Here is a 23650-nt window from a genome sequence, read left to right on the forward strand (position 1 = left end):
CTGGCCCAGCACGTGCTGGAGGGTGACCATCCAGAACTTCTGTGCCTTTATGTATTTGTTTAGCCGACGCAAGTCCAGGATGGGATGCCAACCTCCTGTCTTCTTTCTGTCGAGGAAGTATCTTGAGTATACTCCGGAGCCTCTTTGGGACGAGCTTGATGGCTCATTTCTTGAGCATCGCCCTTACCTCTAATAGCAGTTGAGGGACGTGGTTTTCCTTCCTTGCCACTGGAGGAATGCGGGGGCACTTCTTTAGTAATTCCAGAGTGTGCCCGTGGGCCAGGGCATCCAGCACCCAACGGTCGGGGGAGATGGGCTGACGAACTTCGCCAGCCGGCCTACCACTGGGGTGCTTAGGTGGGGGCCCGACACAACAGCCGGTTCAGTCTTGCTTGGAAGCAGCCTTGCCTCCTTGGCCTCCCTGGCGAAGATGGCGAGATCCACCTGACTTGCCTCGTCCCCTCTAGGCTTCTTGCGACGAGGAGCGGGCCGCCTGACGGTAGGTCGAGGAGCCGCCGCCGAATCCTTTGGAGGCACCTTGCTTGCCTCCGGAGTTCCGAAAGGGCGGCTGCCGTTGCTGCAGAACTCCCAAGGGCCGACCCGTCTCAGTGTCGGTCTTGATGGCCTGCAGCGACTCATCCACTGTCTTTCCAAACAGATTGTTCCCGTCGAAGGGCATGTCCAAAACCTTGGCTTGCACGTCAAGGTGGAAATCCGTCGCCTTGAGCCACCCCCGCCGTCGAAGGAAAACACTGTTGCCCAACTGGCGGAAACCAGTGTCGGCAATGTCCGTAGCAACAGTTATGACGTGGTCCGACGCCACCTCACCCTCCTGTAGGATCACCAGGGCCTCTGCCCTCTTGTCGTCCGGGAGGAAGTCCAACAGGGGGGCGACCTTGTACCACAATTCCCTGTCGTAGCGGGCCACAATCGCTAGGGCGTTGGCCGCCTTAATCGATGTCGCCGCCGACGAGATGACTCGTCCCATGGTGTCCAGCTTCTTTCACTCGCCGTCCGGTGGGGAAGTTGAAGATGAAGATGAAGCCAATGCCCCCCATGCTTTCTTCTTGGCCGCTGCTGAGACGACCAAATCCGGGGTCGACTGTGCCCCAAGGCACAACGGGGCGGCGTCGGGGACCCGGTACTACTTCTTGTACCGGTCCCACTTGGAGGTGTCGTGGACGGGTTCTTGAGGAGGGCAAGTCCCTCGTCCCAGATGTCATCCAGCAACGGCACCGCGAGGACCGTCTTCCTCTTGGCCTCGCGCCGTTGGTAGAGGAAGCCTTCCTTCTCTTCGGGGCAGAGCTGAAAAAGCTCGGATGCCCTGGCAATCATGGCATGGAAGGAGCCAATCTTGTTGGGCGGGGGATGCCCGAGGAATCGGAGACCTGAGGTCAGTCCCGTCGTCATCTGTCCCCGTTGTGGCCGTGTCGTCCCTCGGGACCAGGGAAGGCGACAAAGGCTGAGAAGGCCGCGAGGGCTGAAGGGGCACTGGATGAATTCTCCTCCTCTTGTTTGGAGGGCTTCCCGAAGAACCCGGTTCAGCTGGGTCATCCGTCGGGGGTAGGGGCAGTCTCATCCTTATCTCTGTGCATAAGGCTTGGATTGCCATCAAAATGGCCGCCGAGTTGTCCTGCGGCTCGGGCTGCGACGGTTGCTCCACATCCACAGGAACCTCTTTGTTGTTGCCACCCTTGCTCTCGTCGTTCCCCTCGTCGGGATTCCTCCCGTGGGACCGGGCCTCTTCAAAATTCCCAGTCAGTTCCTCCTCGGAGGTTGTGTCCGTAACGGCCACCTCGCCCCGCCCCCCTCTTTTTCCACCAGGATCTTCACGGGGGTCTTCTCGATGGGCTTAAAAGAGGATTCCCTCTGCGGAGGCAGGGAAACTCTGGGCCCCGAGGTCGCCTCCACTGGGATAGCCTCCACAGGCTTTGCCAGGGCTGCAGCGACTCCCTCGATAGAGGCCTTAGCCAGGTGAATCAAGGCCTTCACCACCTTGGGCGCGCTTGAAGCCTTCACCTCAGGGGGAGGGTCACTGCCTCGCTCCCCCTCGGCCGGTTCCTTCAAGATCGACCGGGGCCTCTCCAGAAGCTTAGCCGGGTTCTCGGATTTTCTCTTCCCCCGAGCCTTGCTCGTGGTTGATGGCGTCGGTGAAGGTGCGCCCTGCCTGGCAGCCAAGGAGCCCGACCGTTCGGCGCTCCCGATGCCCGCAGACTCGCGGTGCTTTGCCTTCTGTTGGGCCCCCGTCGCCGGGGCACCCTCACAGGACTTAGAACGCTCAGAATTATTCTTCTTCTTCTCACCTGCTGGGCTCTTGCCTTCCAGCCAGTTGGAGAGACTGGTCCAACGATCCCTCATAGTCCGATCAGACATGTTAATGCAAAACGCACAGTCCTTCCCCACATGCGTTTTGTCCTTGTGGAGGCAGTAAAGGCATTTCAAATGCTCATCCTCCTTGAACAAATTTTTTAGGCTGCATCCAGGGCAGATCCTGAACAGTTTGCAGGGAGTCGAGCTTCCCTTCTCCTGGGCCATGTTCTTCTCGTCCGCGAGGTAGGCCTCAGAAACTTCTGGAATCCTCCAAGAAGTGCAACTCGACAAAAACTTCACCCTTGAGGGGAGTAGATAAATCCGAAACGGGTCCCTGTTGATCGGAAGTAGAAACAGTGGAGCTTGAGGCTCGATTAAACCGAGAAATGAGATAAATCTCTTTGAAAAAGCGCAAAACGCAGTAAAAGCTCGAGAGCTATAGCACGAGGACTCCCAACACTTGACCGTACGATAAAAATCTGAGGATGGCTGCCAGGGGCGGGACTTAGGGAGAGGGCAGTCATTGGCTGGGGGCAGTATGACCCAGACACCAGTGAATGATTACTACTAAGAAAGAGATCAGAAACAAAACTGATATTGGTTTTTTCTTTACCGAGGATTCCCTGCCTGACGACGGGGGAATATTCATGAGCATGTGAATCCATGCCAGACCCCATGCTGGAGAAGAGGGTGAACACAATTTGATAGTGGATGACAAGCGCGATGAGTGAAACTGGACTTGTTTAAGGACTGGGGAGGCGTTTGGGTCCAAAAACATGTTACGAAGCATTTTGGCTGATAACTGCAGCAGAAGCGTCTCTCTCATTTAATTATCCACGACAGTTGGCAGGGAATTACCGGAGCCCCGCTCTCCAACCTCGCCATCGTCGTGGCTGCTTAAGGATATCAACGCCAACCCAGACGTCTGTGCCTGGGTTAAATGCATCCCTCACCCCCTGTGGAGGCATACGTTTGAGGTCTACATTGAGAATGCCGCGCCTCATAGTAGAGGCAGGGGTAGAGCAGATCACAGGCAGGGGACAAGGCACGAGACGTGTCCTTAATTCGTATTAGGACATAGTACTTTGTTCAACAGAACATTCGGCCAGTTCACGGAGCGAAGATATAATAAACAAGAATTTTTTACAAACGGCAATCAGACTCACCTCCTCATGTCCTTGCAGGTGATAAAAGGACAGTCCGCCACCTCTCACCACCTGGTCCGACACTCGAATCCATGCAGGTCCTACTGCATTATTGTCGTCGGATCACAGCTCCTCTTGCTCCGACGATAGAAAGTATAGAAAGACTGCCAGCAGAGTTTTCCAACAAGTTAAGCCACAAGTACCACAGACCGCACTCGCCTGACAGTGCTTTTTACCCCATTATTTAAAAAATGGTCTCTGGGACAACACCCATTCACCTCCCTAATCGTATAGGGCTCTCTCGTCAAGTTCATTCAAGCTAATTCAAGGGAGATGGCAGTGCCCCTTCACTGAAAATATTCACCAGCCACTACAGACTTGAACATATTCACATTGCTGGCACTCCCTCAAGGTCCACACTCCTCCTATGGCATGGCCCCAAAGGGGTACCCTCCCAACCACTGTTTAAGGCAGTCCTCTCCATGCACATGTCCTCAGGCTTTTTGACACCTTGCCTCTGCGTGTCATGTGTTGGTGAAGAAAGTCATCATTGGACTGCATGGGCCTGGATGATTAGCTGCTCCAATGAAATTTACTAAAGTCACATTAAATAGGCGTTTTCCCCACCAATTAAACCAGAATGTTTTCCCAGAGCATATAAAAGCTGCTGCATCATGGTTATAATTCCACTGCAGTTGGATCCTGTTTTTCCATGGTAATAATGCAGATCAGTTACAGCATCAAGACACTACCACCAAAACCTTGCTGTTTAAGAAGTTCTCTCAAATACAATTAAGACGGTCAAGCCTTGTAACGGCTTACGTCCATGATTGTTTTATTGTTTCTCTTCAGGATCATTTTCGGAACTCATTTAACATTCCTGAATCTTGGCCACTGAAACTCCGGTACAGTTCATTGCTACATATCATTGCAAATTGTCCACATTGTATTCCTCGCCTAAAAAGCAACTTATTTCCCCTTGTGTATTCACTATAGCGAGCATGTACTTTCTGTCCTGAAAACCCTCTAAATTAAATAGTATTAACAAATTCCTGCAATGTACAGAACAGTTCCTATTTACAGAAGTGAATGTAATCACCTGTTTATACTTAAACAATGTATACGTTGAAGTAATCAGGTCTGTGATGTGGCCCGGACTCTGGAAACTGAGCTTTACCATGTCACACACCCGACCTTCACCTTTACCTTTCTACCGACATCCCTCCCACTCTACCCCATATTTTCACCTCCTAAATCCCACATCAACTGCCAAGCTCCTCCTTCCACACTGCCAATGTTTCCCCATCATCAGTATTTGCCTGCCCTGCTCCATTCTGATGCACTATCGGAGCCAAACACAACCTCTCAGCTAGTGCCCTGCTTCGCCTCCAGAATTTAGTACTGTGTCAGTCTCACACAAATGCTTGTACCTACTCAGCTCCCCTCATCAAATGCCACTGTATGCCTTCTTGTCCTAAGCTACTAATTACTAACCTTTTGGCGAGGTGGAGGGGGCCTATCCAGTCTCATATTGGAGCCATGGCCGATCACATGCGGTAAAGCCACCCAATCTAGTATCTTAGCTCAATGAATTCACCATTTTAAACATTACCATTCTATAGTTTAAACTTAATTTGTAGTTATGCTTCTTGCTGGCTGGATGCATGCTCTCCATTGCATTTAGTACATGTGAAGTGCCATCAGTAAGATCACACTACGAACAGATATTTCTGCCTGGGTCACAAAGGTTCAAAGAACCAACACAAGTCATACAATGAACACCTACATTTCAGATTCGTAGCCTATGTGTGACTTTCACTTTATAATTTGCGCAAGACAATGGCTAGCAATTAGACTCCTGGAATTGTGTTCTGTGTGCATGTAGAGAACTGAAGGACAAGTAACTTCATGAACAGCTAGTAACTTGTAATTTGACGTCTTTAGCCACAGTAGCTTTAGAATGGTTTGATTCATGGAAGGGTTTTCTTATCCCCAGAATAGGCCCACTGAATCCTACTTTAAAAAATAATCAAGCTTGTTCAGACCAAAGTTCTGCACTCTTTAGGGATAGACACACAGCTCTGGGACTAATCTTCATGTACAATGCACTTAATTAGGTATTTAGTATAGTTTAAATTGTAATTGTGTTAGTCATTGTAAACAATTCATTAATTCTTTATCTTGATCAAACAACTGAAGCTATTTTGTTATGGTGAACAATAAGAACTACCAACCCCAAAATACTAGAAGCTAGGTAATAAGTTGAACTGAGAGTTATAAACTATATTATGTGAAAAACAGCTCTGAAGCAGTTAGTTTAAACATTGGCAGGGGTAATCCTCACCAGATGTTAAAGTAATCACACTGATTAACACATCCTATTAAAAAGCCAATGTGCCAGTTTTCTGCTAGTTCATTATCTCAGAGCTCCAAAAAGAATATCAACATTAGTTCGGGAACCTAAATATTTCAATGTCAAAATGCTAGTCTTAAAAAGAGATGATAAATATTAACACAAAATAATGTGATGTCCAGAAGAACAGTGATAGAACAAAAACCTGTTATTTTGAGCCGCTTGTTGAATTCCTTTCCCATTTGATACAAACGCATTCTTCCATCAAACACTACAGGAAAGACCTCAAGATCATTCCCCAAACGCTGAACCAACATCCTCTCTACCCATCCAAGCAACCTCCGCTATCCATGAATTCTATGTGTAGACCCCCTGAGGATGCAACCCAAGTACAGCACTAGGTTTTTAGTTTGGTTCCTACAAGGTATCCCACATATACAACCCTCTACACATGAAGCAGAGCCCTTTCATCTAGTGGAGGGATTGTCAGGATACCTTTTCCCATACCAAATAAGGAACGTGAACCCATCCCAACTATCCTGTCAAGATTTGTGTGATAGAAAGCACAAGAACCAGCAATTACGTCTAACCTACACAAGAGCACACTGCATGATCAAAAACCTAAAATAGGCTTCACATTGTTCTTGTATGAGCACATTTCAGTAGATTGGCCTCTATTGAAAATTTCAAAGGTACCTATTCAATTGTGGAAACAAGGGTTGAACAAGTACTCCCACTCATACATTCGATTTTAACACTGTTTCAAGTGTGCCTTTATTACACATGTGACATAAGTGTTAACAATACAAATTAAATCCATAATACTTACTACTGTGCACAATCAATCAACTGGTATTCATTTGATCTTTCATAGCAGGCTTTCACACCTTCATCTTGCCAAAGCGTTTTTGTGTGTTCATAGAACTCCTGAAAAACAAAGACAGACAAATCAATATACTAAAAATGAACAACTCAAACTACAATGTGAATGTTTTATAAAATGGAAGTGTAACTTACAATGGAGTAAAACATCAGATGGTCACTGGATATCTATTAAAGCACACCTCTCAACTCTCAACCTGGGCAACTAACACACACCTCACACTACACAACACTTACCAAAAATCTGTAATTACTGTAAATATTGTATATTTTTTGTCCTCTCTGCAATGTTAATACCATGCATTATGTTTAGCCTGTATATATCTTCTGTGTAACAATTGTAACTGAAACACTTTTGGTCTTAAGAAAGAGCCCAGATGCCCTTGGGCTCAGCACGCTATTAAGCTTAAAAAATAAATAAATTATAAGCTCACAGCCGGCTGGCCAGCTGTTGGAGTTCTTACGGCCCATGTTCACACAATATCTATTAAAAGCTTTTATTAAAGGCCACAAACATTTCACTGAATATGCAACCAATTCAATCTCAAATGGCTGGTCCTAATGTGAGACTTCAGAGAATTATATAAGCGCACAGCCAGATAGTCAACCACTTATAGTACTTCTATGTACTGTCTCAGTACCCTTAGGGTGTGTACATCGTAACGTAGCCTGCGAGGGGTGCAGAACCTCTAAATAACACTTCCCTCTCTCCTCCACTGAATCTGTCTTTTTAGCCTCGGCATCAGGGGCCACTGGGAAGGTTGGGCTCTCAACAATAAATCATAAAGCTCACCTACAGAGACATATGTTGAACATGTCCAATGATAATTAAGAAAAACATGTGCACATTTACCCAGTGACCAAACATCTTGGGTTCTAATGAGTTTTCCAAGAGTGGGACGATCCCATAATTAACATATCCCACTTAAGGAGGATGATGCTGCAGTTCCCAAAGTTGAGTAACGGACAAAGGTCTGAAAAAACATCCACTTGCTTAAGAACATACCTTCAGTCCAACATACAAAATATGGAGTTTAACCATTATCACTACATGTGTTTTCCCCCCATTAAGTGGTTTGTCCACAGACTAATCCCCCGTTCCCATCACTGTCGCCCCCACCCCCACCCCTTCTTTCATACCTACAGATCATGGTCTGAAGACACCCTGCTGGCGTCCCAAATCGCCACTTCTCGAACATGGTCAGACGTCCAAAGACCCCTACGGTGGTGACAGAGTATAAATACTTAATGTAACATATGCCAATTGGTTCTGCACATGAAGTCAATTAAGTTTATTCCAATAGTACAACATAAGCTCCTTATTTCTGAAAGGACCTATAAATAAGCCATCTGTTTACGTACCACACTAAAGGTGTGTCTCTATAGACCAATCTCCTCCCCTGCATCCAAACAAGCAACTACATAGAAAAAATCATTGGCCCCTTTGTCACAAAGGCCCTGATTGATCTCTTGCGTTGGTCTGACTATCCACCTCTATGCAACTTGCTCATCTCTAAAGTAGTGTGCCTCAGCACACTCTGCAGCAAATTCCCTAAGATTTCTGATAAAAATTTCAGTTTCCCAGTTACACGTACTCTGGGACCCCAAAGATGCATACAACAGTCTGATGGTTTCAACATTCCAAACAAGTCTTTGGAAGAACAGGGACTCTTGCGTCTCTTGTGGAAAATGTTGGTGGAATTGACTGTGGTTCAGTAAGAGGATGAGTAGCATGCAGTGTGTCTGGACAGTCATTTCCACATTTATGCTGTGAGCCTCATTCCATGGAACGTTTCCCAATATATTAGTAGTATGCATGGCCGATCATGCCGAAAACAATCCATTTCTGTGTACATGAATGTCCTAAAATCTGCACATCAACTTTTACATTTCCCTTGCTGACAAAAGGTGGACCAACTTTGTTGAAAGTTTACTATGGAAACCTATAGTCGTAAAAAATAAGTAAGCAAAATTGCATTGTTTTTAGTTTACCCAACGCTGCCCTGACTCACCGGCCTCAAAGAACAAGTTACTGCTTACCTTGTAACGTTCTTTCGATGGGATGTTCCTCCGACATATTCCTTATCTTGGATATCTCCTTCCAGCTCTGCTGGCCTCGGAAAATTTTTCTCTAGAGGGCGCTGCGCGTCGACATCCCCCGAGTCGTGTAAAGGTATGGACGGACGACCATGTGGCGGCCGCACAAATGTCTTTAACCGGCACTCCTCTTTTGATGGCCGATGAAGCTGCAATACCTCTGGTCGAATGAGCCCTAAGGTTTTGAGGGGGCTCTTTTCCTGCCAGTTTATAACATTCCAAAATGGCTAGAATGATCCATCTGGAAATGGTCTGCTTAGTTAGCGGTAACCCCAGCTTGTGGCCTGTGTAGCCTACAAACAGCTGGTCTGCTTGTCTTATCCTGGCCAGTCTACTGATGTAAAAACTTAAAGCCCTTCTAGGGTCCAGTCTGTGTAACCTCTCTTCCCCCGGATGAGAAGGAGGATAGAAAGATGGCAGGGTAATCTTCGGAGTGATATGGAATTCAGAAACCACCTTTGGGAGGAAATTAGGCTTCACTTGCAGGACAACTTTGTCTTTGTGAAAGATTGTACGAAGGGGTTTACAAGAAAGAGCTTGTAGCTCGCTCACCCTTCTAGCAGATGTAAGTGCTATTAATAAAACAGTTTTAAGGGTAAGAAATCTTAACGAACAAGAATGGAGTGGTTCGAAAGGTGTGCCCATCAGGAAAGTTAGGACTAAGTTTAAATCCCATAGGGGAACCTGGAATGGTCTTGGGGGATAAACGTTGGTTAACCCCTTTAGAAACTGTATTACCAAGGGTAACTTGAAATAGGATGGTTCTTCCGCAGTGCGCTTAAAGATGGATAGCGCTGCGAGATAGCCCTTAATGGTGGCAACTTGAAGGCCTGAATTCGCCAAATAGAGTAGGAAGGACAAAACCATTGGTGTACCACATGAAAAGGGGTTGATATGTTTTTCTCTACACACGCTGCAAAATCTGTTCCAACGGCAGCGGTATAAAGACTTTGTTGCTGGCCTCCTTGCCGAAAGCAACACCTCCATAACATCATCAGGGAGGTCCCAATCCTTGTACCTCAGCCTTTCAGAAGCCAAGCGTGAAGGTTGAGGGTTTTGATGTCTGGATGGAGAACCTGACCTCCCTTCTGTGAGAGTAGGTTCTCTCTGAGTGGAAGTCGAATTGGAGGGCAGATGGACAAGTCTAGAAGGTCCGGGTACCACGTTCTCCTGGCCCAATCCGGGGCAATTAGGATCATGGTTTTCCGGAATCTTCTCAACCTCCTGATCATTTGAGGAATGACAGGGACCGGTGGCAACGCGTACAGAAGTGGAAACTCCCAGTCCACTATGAACGCGTCTCCCAGAGCTCCTCTCGGGGGAAATTCCCTTGAGCAGAACAGATCGCACTTCCTGTTGACACTGGTGGCGAACAGATCCACCTGAGGGGTTCCCCAAAGGGCGAAGATCTCTTGAAGGACTTCCTGAGCTAGTTCCCACTCGTGGGAGACTGTGCTCTGCCTGCTCAGAGCGTCCGCTGTCAAGTTCTTCTCTCCGGCTAGGTGAACTGCCGATAGAGAGATTCCTTCTTGGATTGCCCAAAACCAGAGCTGCATCGCCTCTCTGCACAGGGGTAGTGATCCTATGCCTCCTCTTTTGTTGAGGTAATGCATGGCCACTGTGTTGTCCGTCATTATCAGGACATTCTTCCCTTGTACAGCTGGCAGGAAGGCCTTCAGCGCAAGTCTGATGGCCCTCAGCTCTAACAGGTTGATATGTAGTCTGGACTCCGATGGAGACCAACAACCGCTGATGGTCAAGTCGTTGGCGTGGTTATCTCCGGCCAGGGTTGCCAAAACTGTTCTCCTTTCAGAATGTTCTCCTGACAGGCCCACCACTGAAGGTCTCGAGCCACCCTGTCGGGAACCTGAAGAAGATCTGTCATTCTTCCTGAGAATTGTGACCACTGAGTCCTCAGTGCCCACTGGAGGGATCTCATTCTCAGGCGAGCCTCTGGCACTAGGAAAATGCAGGATGCCATGAGGCCTAGCAACCTCAAAAAGTCGAAGGCTGGGAGACGTTGGGCATTTTGGAACTTGGTAACCATCTGTAGAATATCTTGAGCCCTCACCTCTGGTGGCGAGGCTTTTCCCAGGATCGCTCCGATGAACTGGAGTCTCTGCGATGGTATAATTTGTGACTTCTTTAAATTGAGGAGGAAGCCCAGTCTATGAAGGGAGTGGCAAACGTGATTTAGCTGGATCTGAGCTTGTTCCGAAGATACAGCCCTGATCAACCAATCGTCCAGGTAGGGGTAGATGTGAATCCCTTCCCTCCTTAGACTTGCCGCCACTACCGACATTAACTTGGTGAAGACCCTCGGGGCGGAGGTCAGCCCAAATGGCAGCACTCAAAATTGATAATGAGAGTTGCCAATTGCGAACCTCAGGTATTTCCTGTGTTTGAGATGGATAGGCACATGGAAATAAGCGTCCTGAAGGTCCAGAGATACCAACCAGTCCTGGAACTGAAGGGCCTGAAGGATCTGAGAAACAGTTACCATCTTGAATTTGTCTTTCCTGAGGAATTTGTTCAATTCTCGCAAGTCCAAGATGGGTCTCAGTCCTCCGTCTTTCTTTGGAATGAGAAAGTAAGGGGAGTACCAGCCCTTGTTCCTCTCCGCTACAGGTACCGGTTCTATGGCACCTTTCCCTAGCAGGTCCAAAATTTCCTGCAAGAGGAGCGGATCTGGAGCTTTCTGAGAGCCGATCCCCGGTGGATGACTCAGAGGTATGTGTAGGAGAGGCAGGCAGTAACCTTGGGCACCTGTTTCCAATGCCCAAGCATCTGACGTGATAGCCTGCCATTCTGCCAGATGTTGAGTTAACCTGCCTCCTACAGGTGTCCTGTGAGGGAAGTCTTCAGAGTGGTTTTGGGGCGGCTGATGCAGATGCCGATGGTAAAGAGGCACCTGCTGTTGCTGCGGCTTTTGAATATCTACTCTGTACACCTCGGGTAGTTCTTCTTTGTCCCCTTTGAGCCGGTCGTCCTCTACCTCTTCCGAATGCGGAGTAGAAGCGAAAGGACTTGCCCCTCGCAGAGGTTCCTGTGGGACGAAAAGGTGCCTGACAGATTGCAGCGCCTAGGGATTTTGCTGCTGCTTTTGATGTTTGCAGTTTTTCTAAACTGTCATCTGCCTTTTTCCCAAACAAAGAAGAGCCATCGAATGGTATGTTCAAGAGCCTGGCTTGCACATCTAAGGCAAAACCAGACTTTCTCAACCAAGTGAATCGCCTGGTTGTTGTACTTGCCGCCATTGCTCTGCTGATACTGTCAGCCGAATCAATGCCCGTCTGGAGGGATTCGCACATAGCGTCTTTACCATCCTGTATGATATTTAGGAACGCCTCCCTTTCTTCTCCCTCCGGGATGCAGTCAGCCGCTGTAGAAGCACACTCCCAAAGTGTATGGCTGAATCTAGCAAGGGTGCAAGTAGCATTAACAGATTTTAACGCCATGCTACATGCCGAAAAAACCTTCTTTGCCATAGCATCATATTCCTTATTGTCCCTGTCCTGCGGGACGGTAGGGTAAGCAGTCTTGACGTCAGTAGAAGATGCTGCCTCTACCACCAGACTTTCTGGGGATGGGTGTTTTGACAAAAACTCCGGGTCTGCAGAAGATACCCTGTATTTTGTAGACAGTTTTTTATTTACTGCCGGGACGACATCTGGGGTTTCCCAGTTCGTCATAATCTTCCTCTGAAGAGCTTTATGAAAGGGCACTACAGGATCCTCCTGTGGACCTTTGTCAAGAATATCCGTGAGGTCATCTTGTTGGAAAGCCTGTGAAGGTGTTGACCACCCCATAAATTCTGTGATCCTGGCCATTAAGGCTCTATAGGGGGTTTCAGCATGCTCCCCCGGGTCTGGCCTAGCAAACTCCACCTCAGGGGAAGTGTCTAACCCACTTGCCTCATGTAAGGAATCATGAAGATCCTTTAACCTGCATTCTTCTGAGGATAACTCCTCTCTAACTGGGGTTGCAGGTCCCTGCAACTGAAATGTGTCTTCCTGTTCAGATAGTTCTCCCTCTTCCATAATTGAGGACATAGTTCTCAATTGGTCTGAACTCACAAAGGGTGTAAAACCCATCTCCAAGGCAGAGGGTGCCAAACTTGTCATAATCGGCCTCGAAAACGTCAATGTCTTCGACGCCGAAGGCTTCGGGCGTGGCGTCGAAAACAAAGGCGGAGGCCTCGAGGTCCTCGATAGAATTGGGATTCTGCTCGAGGAAGTCGACAATCTCGACGCCATCGTCATCGAGGACCTGGGGATAGCCACTGGGTGCGTCGTAACTGTGACTTTCCTTGGCGTCGACGCCGGTGTCGAAGATGGCGTCGAGTCGACAGACCCGTGTGTCGAAGGTCCCTTCGACAACAGCGTCGAAGACACCGATGGCGTCGACGGAATCTTCGAAGAAGGTTGCGTCGACGGAACCTTCGAAGAAGGTTTTGAGGTCATAGCTTTACTGGAGGGTTCGTGACGCGCTCGAGAAGCTTCCTTCGCCGGGTACTGCGACTCCCGGCGTTTTTGACCTTGGGGTCTTTCGACCAGAGCATCGCTCTCGGCAGTCTTCGAGGGGGTCGAGGCCGCTTTCTCGAAGACGCTCATCATATTTTTGCGGAATTCCTCCCATTCAGCCCGGGAACTATGTTTTGTGGGGCAAGGGATTCTCTTAGGAGAAACGGAGGAAGAGGAGGACGGAGAAGGGGATCTTCGACGTCTCCTCTTCGAGTGCTTCGATCTCGAGGATTGATGGGACCCAATCCGAGACCTGGAGCGCGAATGGTAACGAGGAGACGAATGTCTCGACTTCGTCGAGGAAGAAGAAGCTTTTGAAGTCTTTCCTTTCTCCAGCTTCCCCCTAAGCTCCTTCAGGGCCTTAGCTGTCATGGACATACAGTCCTCGCACTCCAAACAATGGTGTTCAGCTCCCAAACACCACAGACAAACTCTGTGAGGGTCAGTCAGCGACATCTTTTTCCCACAATCTCGACATTTTTTGAAGCCGGATCGAGGAGTTGTCGGTTCCGACGAGGAAGCCATAGAGTACGGATCGAATATCTCGAGGTTAATAGGATAAATTGTCTACAAAACTGAGCAACGGTATTCCGAGGCACTGAGTAAGCGCGGAAAAACGGAACTGAGCAACGGACGCTGCGCGCGGCCTTTATAGGCAGGATGACGTCGACGTTGGTACGGCGGCTGTCGAGGGACATCGACTCGGTGGACGTCGACGCGCTGCGCCCTCTAGAGAAAAATTTTCCAAGGCCAGCAGAGCTGGAAGGAGATATCTAAGATAAGGAATACGTCGGAGGACACAATCCCTTCGAAATATATTCCAGTAATTTGAATGAACGTATGTTGGTTCAACACACTCTTCACAAGACTATTTCAAGCATTTCAATATGTGCCCACATTTTGAAGAGAACCCAAAGTTTTGAAATATCTAATAAGGATAGGAATTGTAGCGAGTACTTAAATCTGGTCACCGGGACATTTTAATTAGCTGGAGTCAAATCAGAGAGAAAATGACTTACATCCCACATGTTAAACCCTTCCACCTTGGGTAAAACTGGATTTCATTGCATTATGCAAACCTGGCATTGGACTAATAGGCAGACATTTTAGCTAAAATCTGTTTATCGGGTAGTTCGGTCAGAAATGTTTTTGGCCCAATCGATCGGGCATGTATTTTAGAGCATACATCGATAATTCTTAAAAGAAATCCAGTGCAATTTACCAGAGTTATTCTCACATTGAAAATGACGGGTTGAGTACCGCCATCTTGTGCTAATCTTATCCGTTGATCCATCACCCTGAGTTCAAGCGGCCTTGTGGCACTAATTTAGATCACCCGCCCCCAAAACCTACATCACTAGATGCTCACCATGAGATTCACCTATTTTAATGACGTTAGTGGGCAGCGTAGCCAAAGGTAACCAGTGATCACCAATGTCAATGTTATCTAGGGCAGAACCAGGAACAAACGCACACATTCACAACAGACGCAAAATGATAAAAGCTTTTTATTTTGAAGAAAACAGAAATGGTCGTCGGGAGCGTAGCAAGTAGTTTTAATTTTGACATAATGCTGAAAAGAGGTAATTCAGTCCACGAAAACATAAGTAACGATTTCCAAAAGAGGGTATAGCTAGCGAACACTGCATGGTTCTCATTTTTTGTATAACTGAACAGTGATTTTATAATGCTGATTCCTTTAATCGATAGATTAATCCAGTCGTTGCATTCTTTACAGAAAGATATCTTCCATTACCGATTTCTGATTGAGGAACATGTCGCTCCATTACAGAGAAGAACTGAGTGGATTACATTTCAAATGCAACACTTTCACAACCTGCACCTTTTGAGGACCAATAGGCTGCTATGTTGTTCCTTATTACTGCAATGGCAAAAGGACAGATTGGTGTCTGGCGATTGTCCCAGATAATGGTTATCACAGATGCATTGTTGATGATTATTGTCCAATTGCAGTTAAAGAAGCAGTCGACCAGTAAACTGTACCCATGACAGGCGCACATCGGTATAATATAACTATGGAAAATCGAGAATGCTAATATATATATAAATATATTACAATACCCAATGTATTATTGTACATACAGTGTCAATATTTATGTTAACTATCAATTTAAGTTGCAATTAACACGTACGTATGATGTGTATTTGCGTCAAATTGAACATTCATCTGTCACTACGTAAATCATGTAGCATACAGCACACTTGCCATCCTCACTTGTATACATATTTAAAACCTTGCTTACATTTTGTCCAGGGTTTCCATTCTCCCTTTGTGACAGATGACCAACCGCTTCGAAAGACAGATCCCAGTTATAGAAACTTAACATTCCTAGGTAAGCTTTCAATATAGTGAATCTTATCACTGCTTTGTGGATATTCGACAAATTTTGGCCATCAAATGGTTAGTGCAGTGTATTCAATGACACATAATGCAACCCTTCATCCAGCGTTAACAGCGTGTTAGAGGGAGTTTAGTTTTGGGAATACATGCCACTTAACTGAATATTATTGGCAAGCTGTGCAGTGAAAAACAAAATATTTCAAGCATCCCACATATGAAAATATTTACTTCCATTTCAATGGTATCCATGCGCCTGGTCCCACAACATGTATGTATTCTTTCTAAGATTACCGTAGGGGATGTGCAGACAGGCTCAGATTTCCCTATACTTCAACATGGCAATACCCGAAAAAAAGAAAAATTAATAGTATGGGGCAGTTTCTGGGCCAAAGTGACCCACTTCTTTTCTGAAATTAACAGAATATGAATACAAAAGTGGTGGGTTAATATATAGAGACAACAGCACAAACGCACTGGGAGGGTGGGGCAATTTTGCACCAGGCTGGGTGGACTGTTGCAGCCAGGACAATGCGTGCAATGAGCAACAATAAGAAAAAAAAAGTTTACATCGCTAAAATTCCAGCATGCCTCGAATTAGTGCAGTTTTGAAAGGCTTACTGGCTTCTGTGTATATCTATTCCAGCAATCATATTGATTTCTGCATTGATGCATGCGCGCCCGGTTGTCCTCCACATGTGTGCCTCCACAGTAAGATGTAAATGTGCAAAGGCCACAGGCGCATGTTCATAGTGCATACCAGCAGGACATTCCTTGGCTCGTTATTTCATTGTTGGCTAACAATGTGGCACATAAACCTTTGGTCACTTGCTATCTGCAGCCACTTAACATGATTCCTACTTCGAGCAAAGTTAGACTTCATTTATGCATTGGTTATTTGTAAAGCACCTATACAAAATGGTGTTTCAAGGCACCATAAAACAAAAGGGAGTGGGGACAGGAAAGAAAAAAACAATGACGGTCCTACTAGGCCTTGTGTCCTTTGGATCATGCAAGAGCAGTAACAAGAAGTGCAGGGAGGAGGGAGTGGGGGGTGTAGGTCGGGGTAGAAGGGAAAATGCTACCCTGGGATGGAGGTGCAGGGCAAGATGAGGTATACAAGCGCAGGGGGGAGAGGGCCAATGGGGCTACTCAAGTGCTAAAGGGTGGCCAGGTGGGCAAGTGCCAGGAGAAGCAGGGAGTGAATGTGCTCTCAAGCATTCCGGCAGCTCTTTCGCCACTAACATGTAACATTCCCCAATAGCCAGGATGATCCATCTGGATAGGGTCTGTTTTGTAACAGCTAAACCTAATTTAGGGCCTGTGTAGCTAATGAATAATTGGTCATCTTGACAAAATTTAACCATTCTTGATGTATACAAACAGCCCTTTTTGAGTCCAGCCCATGTAATCTTTCCTCCTCCTTTCCAGGACGAGGAGGTGAATAGAAAGTTGGGAAAATTATCTTTTGTGACATGTAGAAGTCAGAGACTACTCTAGGTAGAAAAGAAGGTTTCTCCCTGAGAACAACCTTGTCTTTATAAAGAACATATCTGGGGTTTTACAGGAAAGTGCATGCAACTCGCTTACCCTGCGGGTTGACATTTTAAGGATAAGTCTTAATGGGCATGTGTATATAGGCTCAAAAGGAATGCATGTTCGAAATGTTAACAGGTTAAGATCCCATAAATGGACTTTTAATGGAACTGGTGGAAATAAGCAAGACCCTTTAGACATTGAATAATCAGAGGGATTTTAAAATATGAATCTTCCTCAGAAGAGCACTTGAAAATAGATGGCGCTGCCAGATAACCTTTAATTGTTACAATCTGGAGCCCCATATTCGCCAAATGTAACAAAAAAGAACGCACCATAAGGTGCGTCACATAGAAAGGGATCGACATTCTTATCCCTGCACCAACTGCTGAACTAGTTCCAATGGCAGGGGTACAAAGATTTAGTTGCTGGCCTTCTGGCCGAAAGAAATATCTCCATCACGTCATCCGGGAGGCCCCAATCCTTGTATCTCAACCTCTTAGAAACCATGCGTGAAGGTGGAGAGTCTTGACCTCTGGATGGAGAACCCGACCCTCCTCTCACGAGAGAAGTTCCTCTCTTTGTGGAAGACACATTGGAGGGCAGATGGACATGTCCAGAAGGTCCAGGTACCACATCCTCCTGGCCCAATTCGGAGCAATTAGGATCATGGATTTCCCAAACTTTCTCAACCTCCTGATCACATGAGGAAGGACGAGGACTGGAGGAAACTCGTAAAGGAGTGGAAACTCCCAGTCCACTATTAACACGTCCCCTAGAGGTCTTCTTGGAGCAAATGTCCTGGAGAAAAATGGTTCATATTTCCGGTTGATATTGAAAGCAAATGGATCCACTTGCGGGGTTCATCAAAGGGTGAAGATCTCCAGAAGGACTTCCTGAGCCAACTCCCACTCGTGAGAGACTGCTCTGCCTGCTCAGAGCATCTGCCGCTGCATTCTCCTCTCCGGCCAGATGAACTGCTGAGAGTGAAATTCCCTGCTGAATTGCCCAGAACCAGAGCTGCATTGCCCCTCTGCACAACGGGAGTGACCCTACCCCCCCCTTTTTTGTTGAGGTAATGCATGGCCACTGTGTTGTCCGTCATGATCAGGACACACATCCCCCGCACAGATGGCAGAAAAGCCATCAGGGACAGCCTGATAGCCCTTAGCTCTAACAGGTTGATGTAGAGTTTGGACTCTGATGGAGACCAACAACTGCTGGCAGTAAAATCCTCGGCATGAGCTCCCCATCTTGAGAGGGAAGCGCCCATCACTACTGTCACCCCCGGCCAAGGCTGCCAAAATGGCTCCCCCTTTATCAGGTTCCCCTCGTTGGCCCACCACAGAAGATCCTGTGAGACCGTGAGTGGAACCTGAACAGGATCCGACATCTTGCCTGAGAACTGTGATCACTGCATCTTGAGGAACCAATGCAGGGATCTCATCCTCAACCTGGCCTCTGGCACCAGAAAAATGCAGGATACCATGAGGCCGAGCAACCTTAAGAATTTGAAAGCCGGGAGACGTTGGGCATGTTGAAACATGTCTACCATCTGCACAATGTGATGAGCCCTCACCTTGGGAGGCAAGCACTTCCCCAATGACATGCCCAACACAGCCCCAATGCACTGGAGCTGTTGGGAAGGTGTCAGATGCGACTTCTTGAAATTGAGTGAGAAGCCCAGCTTGTGGAGGGAGCGGCATTGTGAGATTAAGATGATCCCTCGCTTGCTCGGGAGAATGCGCACGGATCAGCTAGTCGTCCAGGTAGGGGTAGACGTTAATCCCCCCCTCGCCCCAGATACGCTGCCACCACCACCATCATCAGCTTGGTGAAGACACTCAGGCGGAGGTCAATCCGAATGACAGGACCCGAAAGTGCGAGTCGCCAACCGCAAACCTCAGGTACTTTGTGCTTTGGATGAATCGGCACATGAAAGTAAGCATCCTGTAGGTCCAGAGACACCAACGAATCCTGAAGTCGAAGGGCCTGGAGGACATGAGAAAGAGTGACCATCTTGAACTTGTCCTTCCTGAGAAGTTAGTTCAACCAATGCAAGTCCAGGGTGGGTCTCCCTTTCTTTGGAATAAAAAAATAAGGGGAATACCATCCCTTGTTCCCCTCCGCTACAGGCATCAGTTCTATAGCGCCTTTCTCCAGCAGGGCCAAGATTTCCTGCACAAGGAGCGGATCTGGAAGCGTCAAAGAGATTCCCTGGTGGTTTGTCGTGCGGCCGTTTTAGGAAGGGACCGCAGTAGCCGTGGGCTAATGTTTCCAGAACCCACACATCCGAAGTAATAGCTCGCCATTCTTCGAGATGCTGAGACAGTCTGCCCCCAACTGGCGAACAATAGAACAAGGCCTCATGACTGTTTTGGAGCGGCTGCGGCAGAGCCTGAAGGCAAAGAGGCAGCTGCATGAGCGGCTTAGGCACCCCTATTTCCCGGATCACCATGCGCACTCTTACGCTGAACCCTTTGACTGGCTACTCCTCTCGTCCTACCAAAGGAGGAGTAACGAAAATTAACGAAAAGAACCTCCCCTCCACTGCTGTCCCCTAGGACGAAAAGGCGGAGGTTGACGCACAGCTGCGCTCAAAGACTTATCCACAGCTTTTAAGGTCTGCAACCTCTCGAGGCTCTCGTCAGCCTTGCTGCCAAACAAATACACGCCATCAAAGGGCATGTTCAAAAGACGGGCTTGCACATCCAGAGCAAAACCAGACTTCCGGAACCATGCAAACCTGCGTACAACGGCGCCCGCAGCCATGGACCGGCTAACACCGTCGGCCGTGTCCAAACCCGACTGAAGGGATTCACACATGGCATCCTTGTCATCCTGCACTAGAGCAAGGAACCCATCCCTTTCTTCCCCTTTGGGAATATGCTCAGCCGCTAGAAAAACAATTCCACAGAGTGTGTGAAAATCTTGCTATGGCACAAATGGAGTTGGCTGACTTCAGCGCCATACTCACCATGGAAAACACCTTGCGTGCCCAACCATCGAAGCGTTTGTCGTCCCTAGCTGGAGGGATGGTACCGAAACTCTCGGGAGTGGGGTGAGAGGAGAGGCAGCTGGGGTCGTTACTGGAAGGGCAGTAGACTTGTTGTTAACTGCCGGAAGAGATTCCGAAGTCTGCCAAGAAGCCTCCACCCTTTTCTGCAATGTCAAATGAAAAGGTAACACCGAGTCAGAGGACGGACCTTGATCCAAAATGACCTTTAAGTCATCCTGAACAAAAGCTTCTGGAGGACTCGACCAACCAAGATACTCAGTGACCCTAGCCATCAGTCTCCTGTAGGACGACTCAGCATGAGCCCCAGGCTCAGATCTGCCAAAGTCCACCTCAGGAGAAGTGTCCAAGACACTAGCATCATGAAGAGATTACCGTAACTCTTCGAACTGACTGTCCCCGGAAAAGACAGGAGCCACATCAGGCTCAACAGGGTCAAATTGTAAATCTGACCTCTGCTCAGCCTCATAGATATCATCCAAAGGGAGAAAAAATGACTGCCTCTGGATAGAAGAGGGTCTGGGATCCTTAACAGGCCTCACAGACTTGGAAGTAGCCTTCCTTTGAGGATCCACAGTACCAGGGACCTCCATTGGCAAATTCTGCCCAAAAGGCCCAGGAAGAAGGTGTCGAGGGTACCGACTGCTTCGACAGCGCTGAGGGCTGGTGCGAAGGCAAAGCTTCGACATCCGTATCCGACGTACATGGCCCAGACGGAGTCGACATTAACCTTGAGCTCTTGCCAGATTACTGCGGTCTCGCGGGGACGAGGACCCAGACCTGGAAGCACGTCTCATGCGATCAGCCTGAACCTTGTTCGAACGGGACCTCGAAGGTCCCCGATGAGAATCGTACGAAGGATGCTAGCCCGAAGGTGCACGAGCCACAGACCGTTGCTTGCCGGCTTCTCCCAAAGGCGCAGACAGAACTGTGCCCTGGGATTGGAAAATCACCATCTGCTCCCTGAAGGCTGCCCATTCCTCCGGAGTCGAGGACTTAGTAAGCAAGCCACTTTCCTTGCAGCACCATCCTCCAAGCAGGCTGGGGAAGGCGACTGGTGACTGCGCTTCCTGGAATGCTGAGACGAGGACGATTGGCGGCCACCACTCTGGGACTGAGATCCCCGGGACTCCTTCCGACGTGGACAGTTGCCCCTCGAGTCGTCGGTGGACACCCCCTTAGCAATTTTACGAGACTTACTAGGTTTAGAACCCCTACCTACCTGAAGCTTCCCCTTACACTCCTTCAAGGCCTTAGCAGTCAGCGACTGGCATTTGGAACAGTCGTCGGTGTCATGACTCTCACCCAAACACCACAAACAAATGCGATGCAGGTCCGTAATCTACATTTTAGACTTGTAGTCACGGCAAGTCTTAAAGCCAGACCGCAGAGTCGGAGGGGGGTCGAACAAGAAGACATTCACAAGGATACATGAGGCGCACTGAGTCTCCGAAGCAAACACGTTTGCGGAAAAAACAGAACTGAGGCTACGGGCGCCGTGTGTCCTATTTATAACATCCGGTGACGTCGCCCTCGACGGAGGCCTTCGAGGGACATCGACCCGACGCCATCGATGCAGGACGTCCTCGGGCGGAAAAAGTTTCCAAAGTACACAGCTGTGGACATTACATGTCAAACATGTGGAATACGTTGGAGGACACAATCCATTCGAAAGGCCTTCAGTGCTAGTCCGATTGCCCTCAGCTCCAAAAAGGTTGATTTGTAGTTTGGTCTTCGATGGAGACCAGCGACCACTAATTGTCAGCTCATTGGCGTGGGCTCCCCACCGCGTGAGAGAGGCTTCCGTCACTACATTTCTATCCGGCCAAGACTGCCAAAAAGATTCTCCCTTGAGAATGTTGTCCTTGCAAGCCCACCACAGAAGGTCCTGAACGACTCTGCTTGGAACTTTCATGTGGTCTGACATTCTGCCTGAGAATTGGGACCATTGAGTCCTGAAAGCCCATTGCAGGGATCTCATTCTGAGACGAGCCTCTGGCCCCAGTAAAATGCAGGATGCCATGAAACAGAGCAATCTCAAACAATCAAAAGCCGGAAGATGTGGGGGACCATATGCAGAATTTGTAGAGCTCTCACCTCGGGTGGCAAGGCTTTCCCAGAGGAAGCATCCGGAACTGCTCCAGTAAATTGAAGTCTGAGATGGTATCATGTGGGACTTCTTGTAATTGAGAGAGAAGCCCAGTTTGTGGAGAGTGGCAGGTTACGCTGAGATGTTCCCGGGCTTGTTTGGGTGAACGGGGCCTGATCAGCCAATCGTCCAGGTAGGGGTAGATGTGAATTCCGTTCCCCCAGCACCTCCTGAGACTCGCTGCCACCACGGCCATTAACTTGGTGAAAACCCTCCGGGGGGAGGTCAGCCCGAATGGCAGAATTCGAAACTGATAATGAAAACTGCAAACCTCAGGTACTTTGTGCATGTGATGGATAGGCACAGGAAAGTAAGCATCCTAAAGGTCCAATGACACCATCCAGTCTTGGAGTTGGAAAGCCTGAAGGAGCGGATCCAGAACTTTCAAAGAGTTGTTCCCCGGTGGATGATCTGGAGGATTTTTATGAAAAGGAAGGCAGTCACTTTGGGCTACAGTCTCCGGTGCCCAAGCATCTTGAGGTAATGCCCCGCCATTCTTTCAGATGCTGAATAAGTCTGCCTCCCACAGAGGTCTTGCGAGACAAGGCCTCATAGTGGTTTACCGGCAGAGGGTAAAACTGCCACTGCTTGGGCTGGCTTAGCACCGCTCCCTCTTTCCACCACGAGGGAATCTTTTCTGACCTCTGACTGGCTTATCCTCTTCCAATTGAGGAGTAGAATAGAAATGACTTACCCCCTCCAAGGTGATGAAAATCCAGACTTCCTCATCCACGCAAATCTGCACAACATGTTGCTAGTTGCCATTGATCTGCTGATGCTGTCTGCAGTATCCAGACCGGACTGGAGGCATTCCCCCATTGCCTCTCTACCATCCTTGATGATAGCCAGGAAGCAGTCTTTCTACAGCTTCAGGCATGTGGTCAGATGCCATAGCTACGCAGTCCCACAGGGTAAAAAAATCTTGACAAGGTACAAGTTGCGTAAGTTGAGTTTAACGCCATACTACAAGCAGTAAATAATTTTCTCGCCCAAGCATCCTCTCTCTTATCCACATCAAAAGGGATAGAGGGGTATGCTGATTGGTTAGTAGATGTAGCAGCTTGACTCACCAAACTTTGTGTTGGATGTTTTGTTAAGTACTCTGGGTCACTGCTAGGTGGCCCATATTTCTTAGCAACATTTTTTACTTACTGTAGCCACAGTCTCTGGTGTCTCCCATTTGTTGAGAACATTTTTTGTAGTGCAATGTGAAGAGGCATCAAAATGTGATCTTTTTGGGGACCCTGATCCAACATATCTGTCCGGTCATCCTGCTCGAA

At 48.0% G+C, this 23650-nt stretch overlaps 1 protein-coding gene across 2 annotated transcripts in view; it reads right to left on the minus strand.

Annotated features, from left to right (window-relative positions):
* GNAS (GNAS complex locus) overlaps window positions 1–23650 on the minus strand; it is a 2205902-nt gene that overhangs the window by 478751 nt on the left and 1703501 nt on the right. For both annotated transcript variants that reach the window (XM_069651056.1, XM_069651057.1), the window contains exon 5: window positions 6638–6735. In XM_069651056.1, the coding sequence (XP_069507157.1) occupies window positions 6638–6735 (98 nt within the window). The remainder of the gene's footprint in view (window positions 1–6637; window positions 6736–23650) is intronic.

This window comes from Ambystoma mexicanum, chromosome 3p (assembly GCF_040938575.1).
Source record: "Ambystoma mexicanum isolate Mex_15411 chromosome 3p, UKY_AmexF1_1, whole genome shotgun sequence".
In the NCBI taxonomy this organism is placed as follows: domain Eukaryota; kingdom Metazoa; phylum Chordata; class Amphibia; order Caudata; family Ambystomatidae; genus Ambystoma; species Ambystoma mexicanum.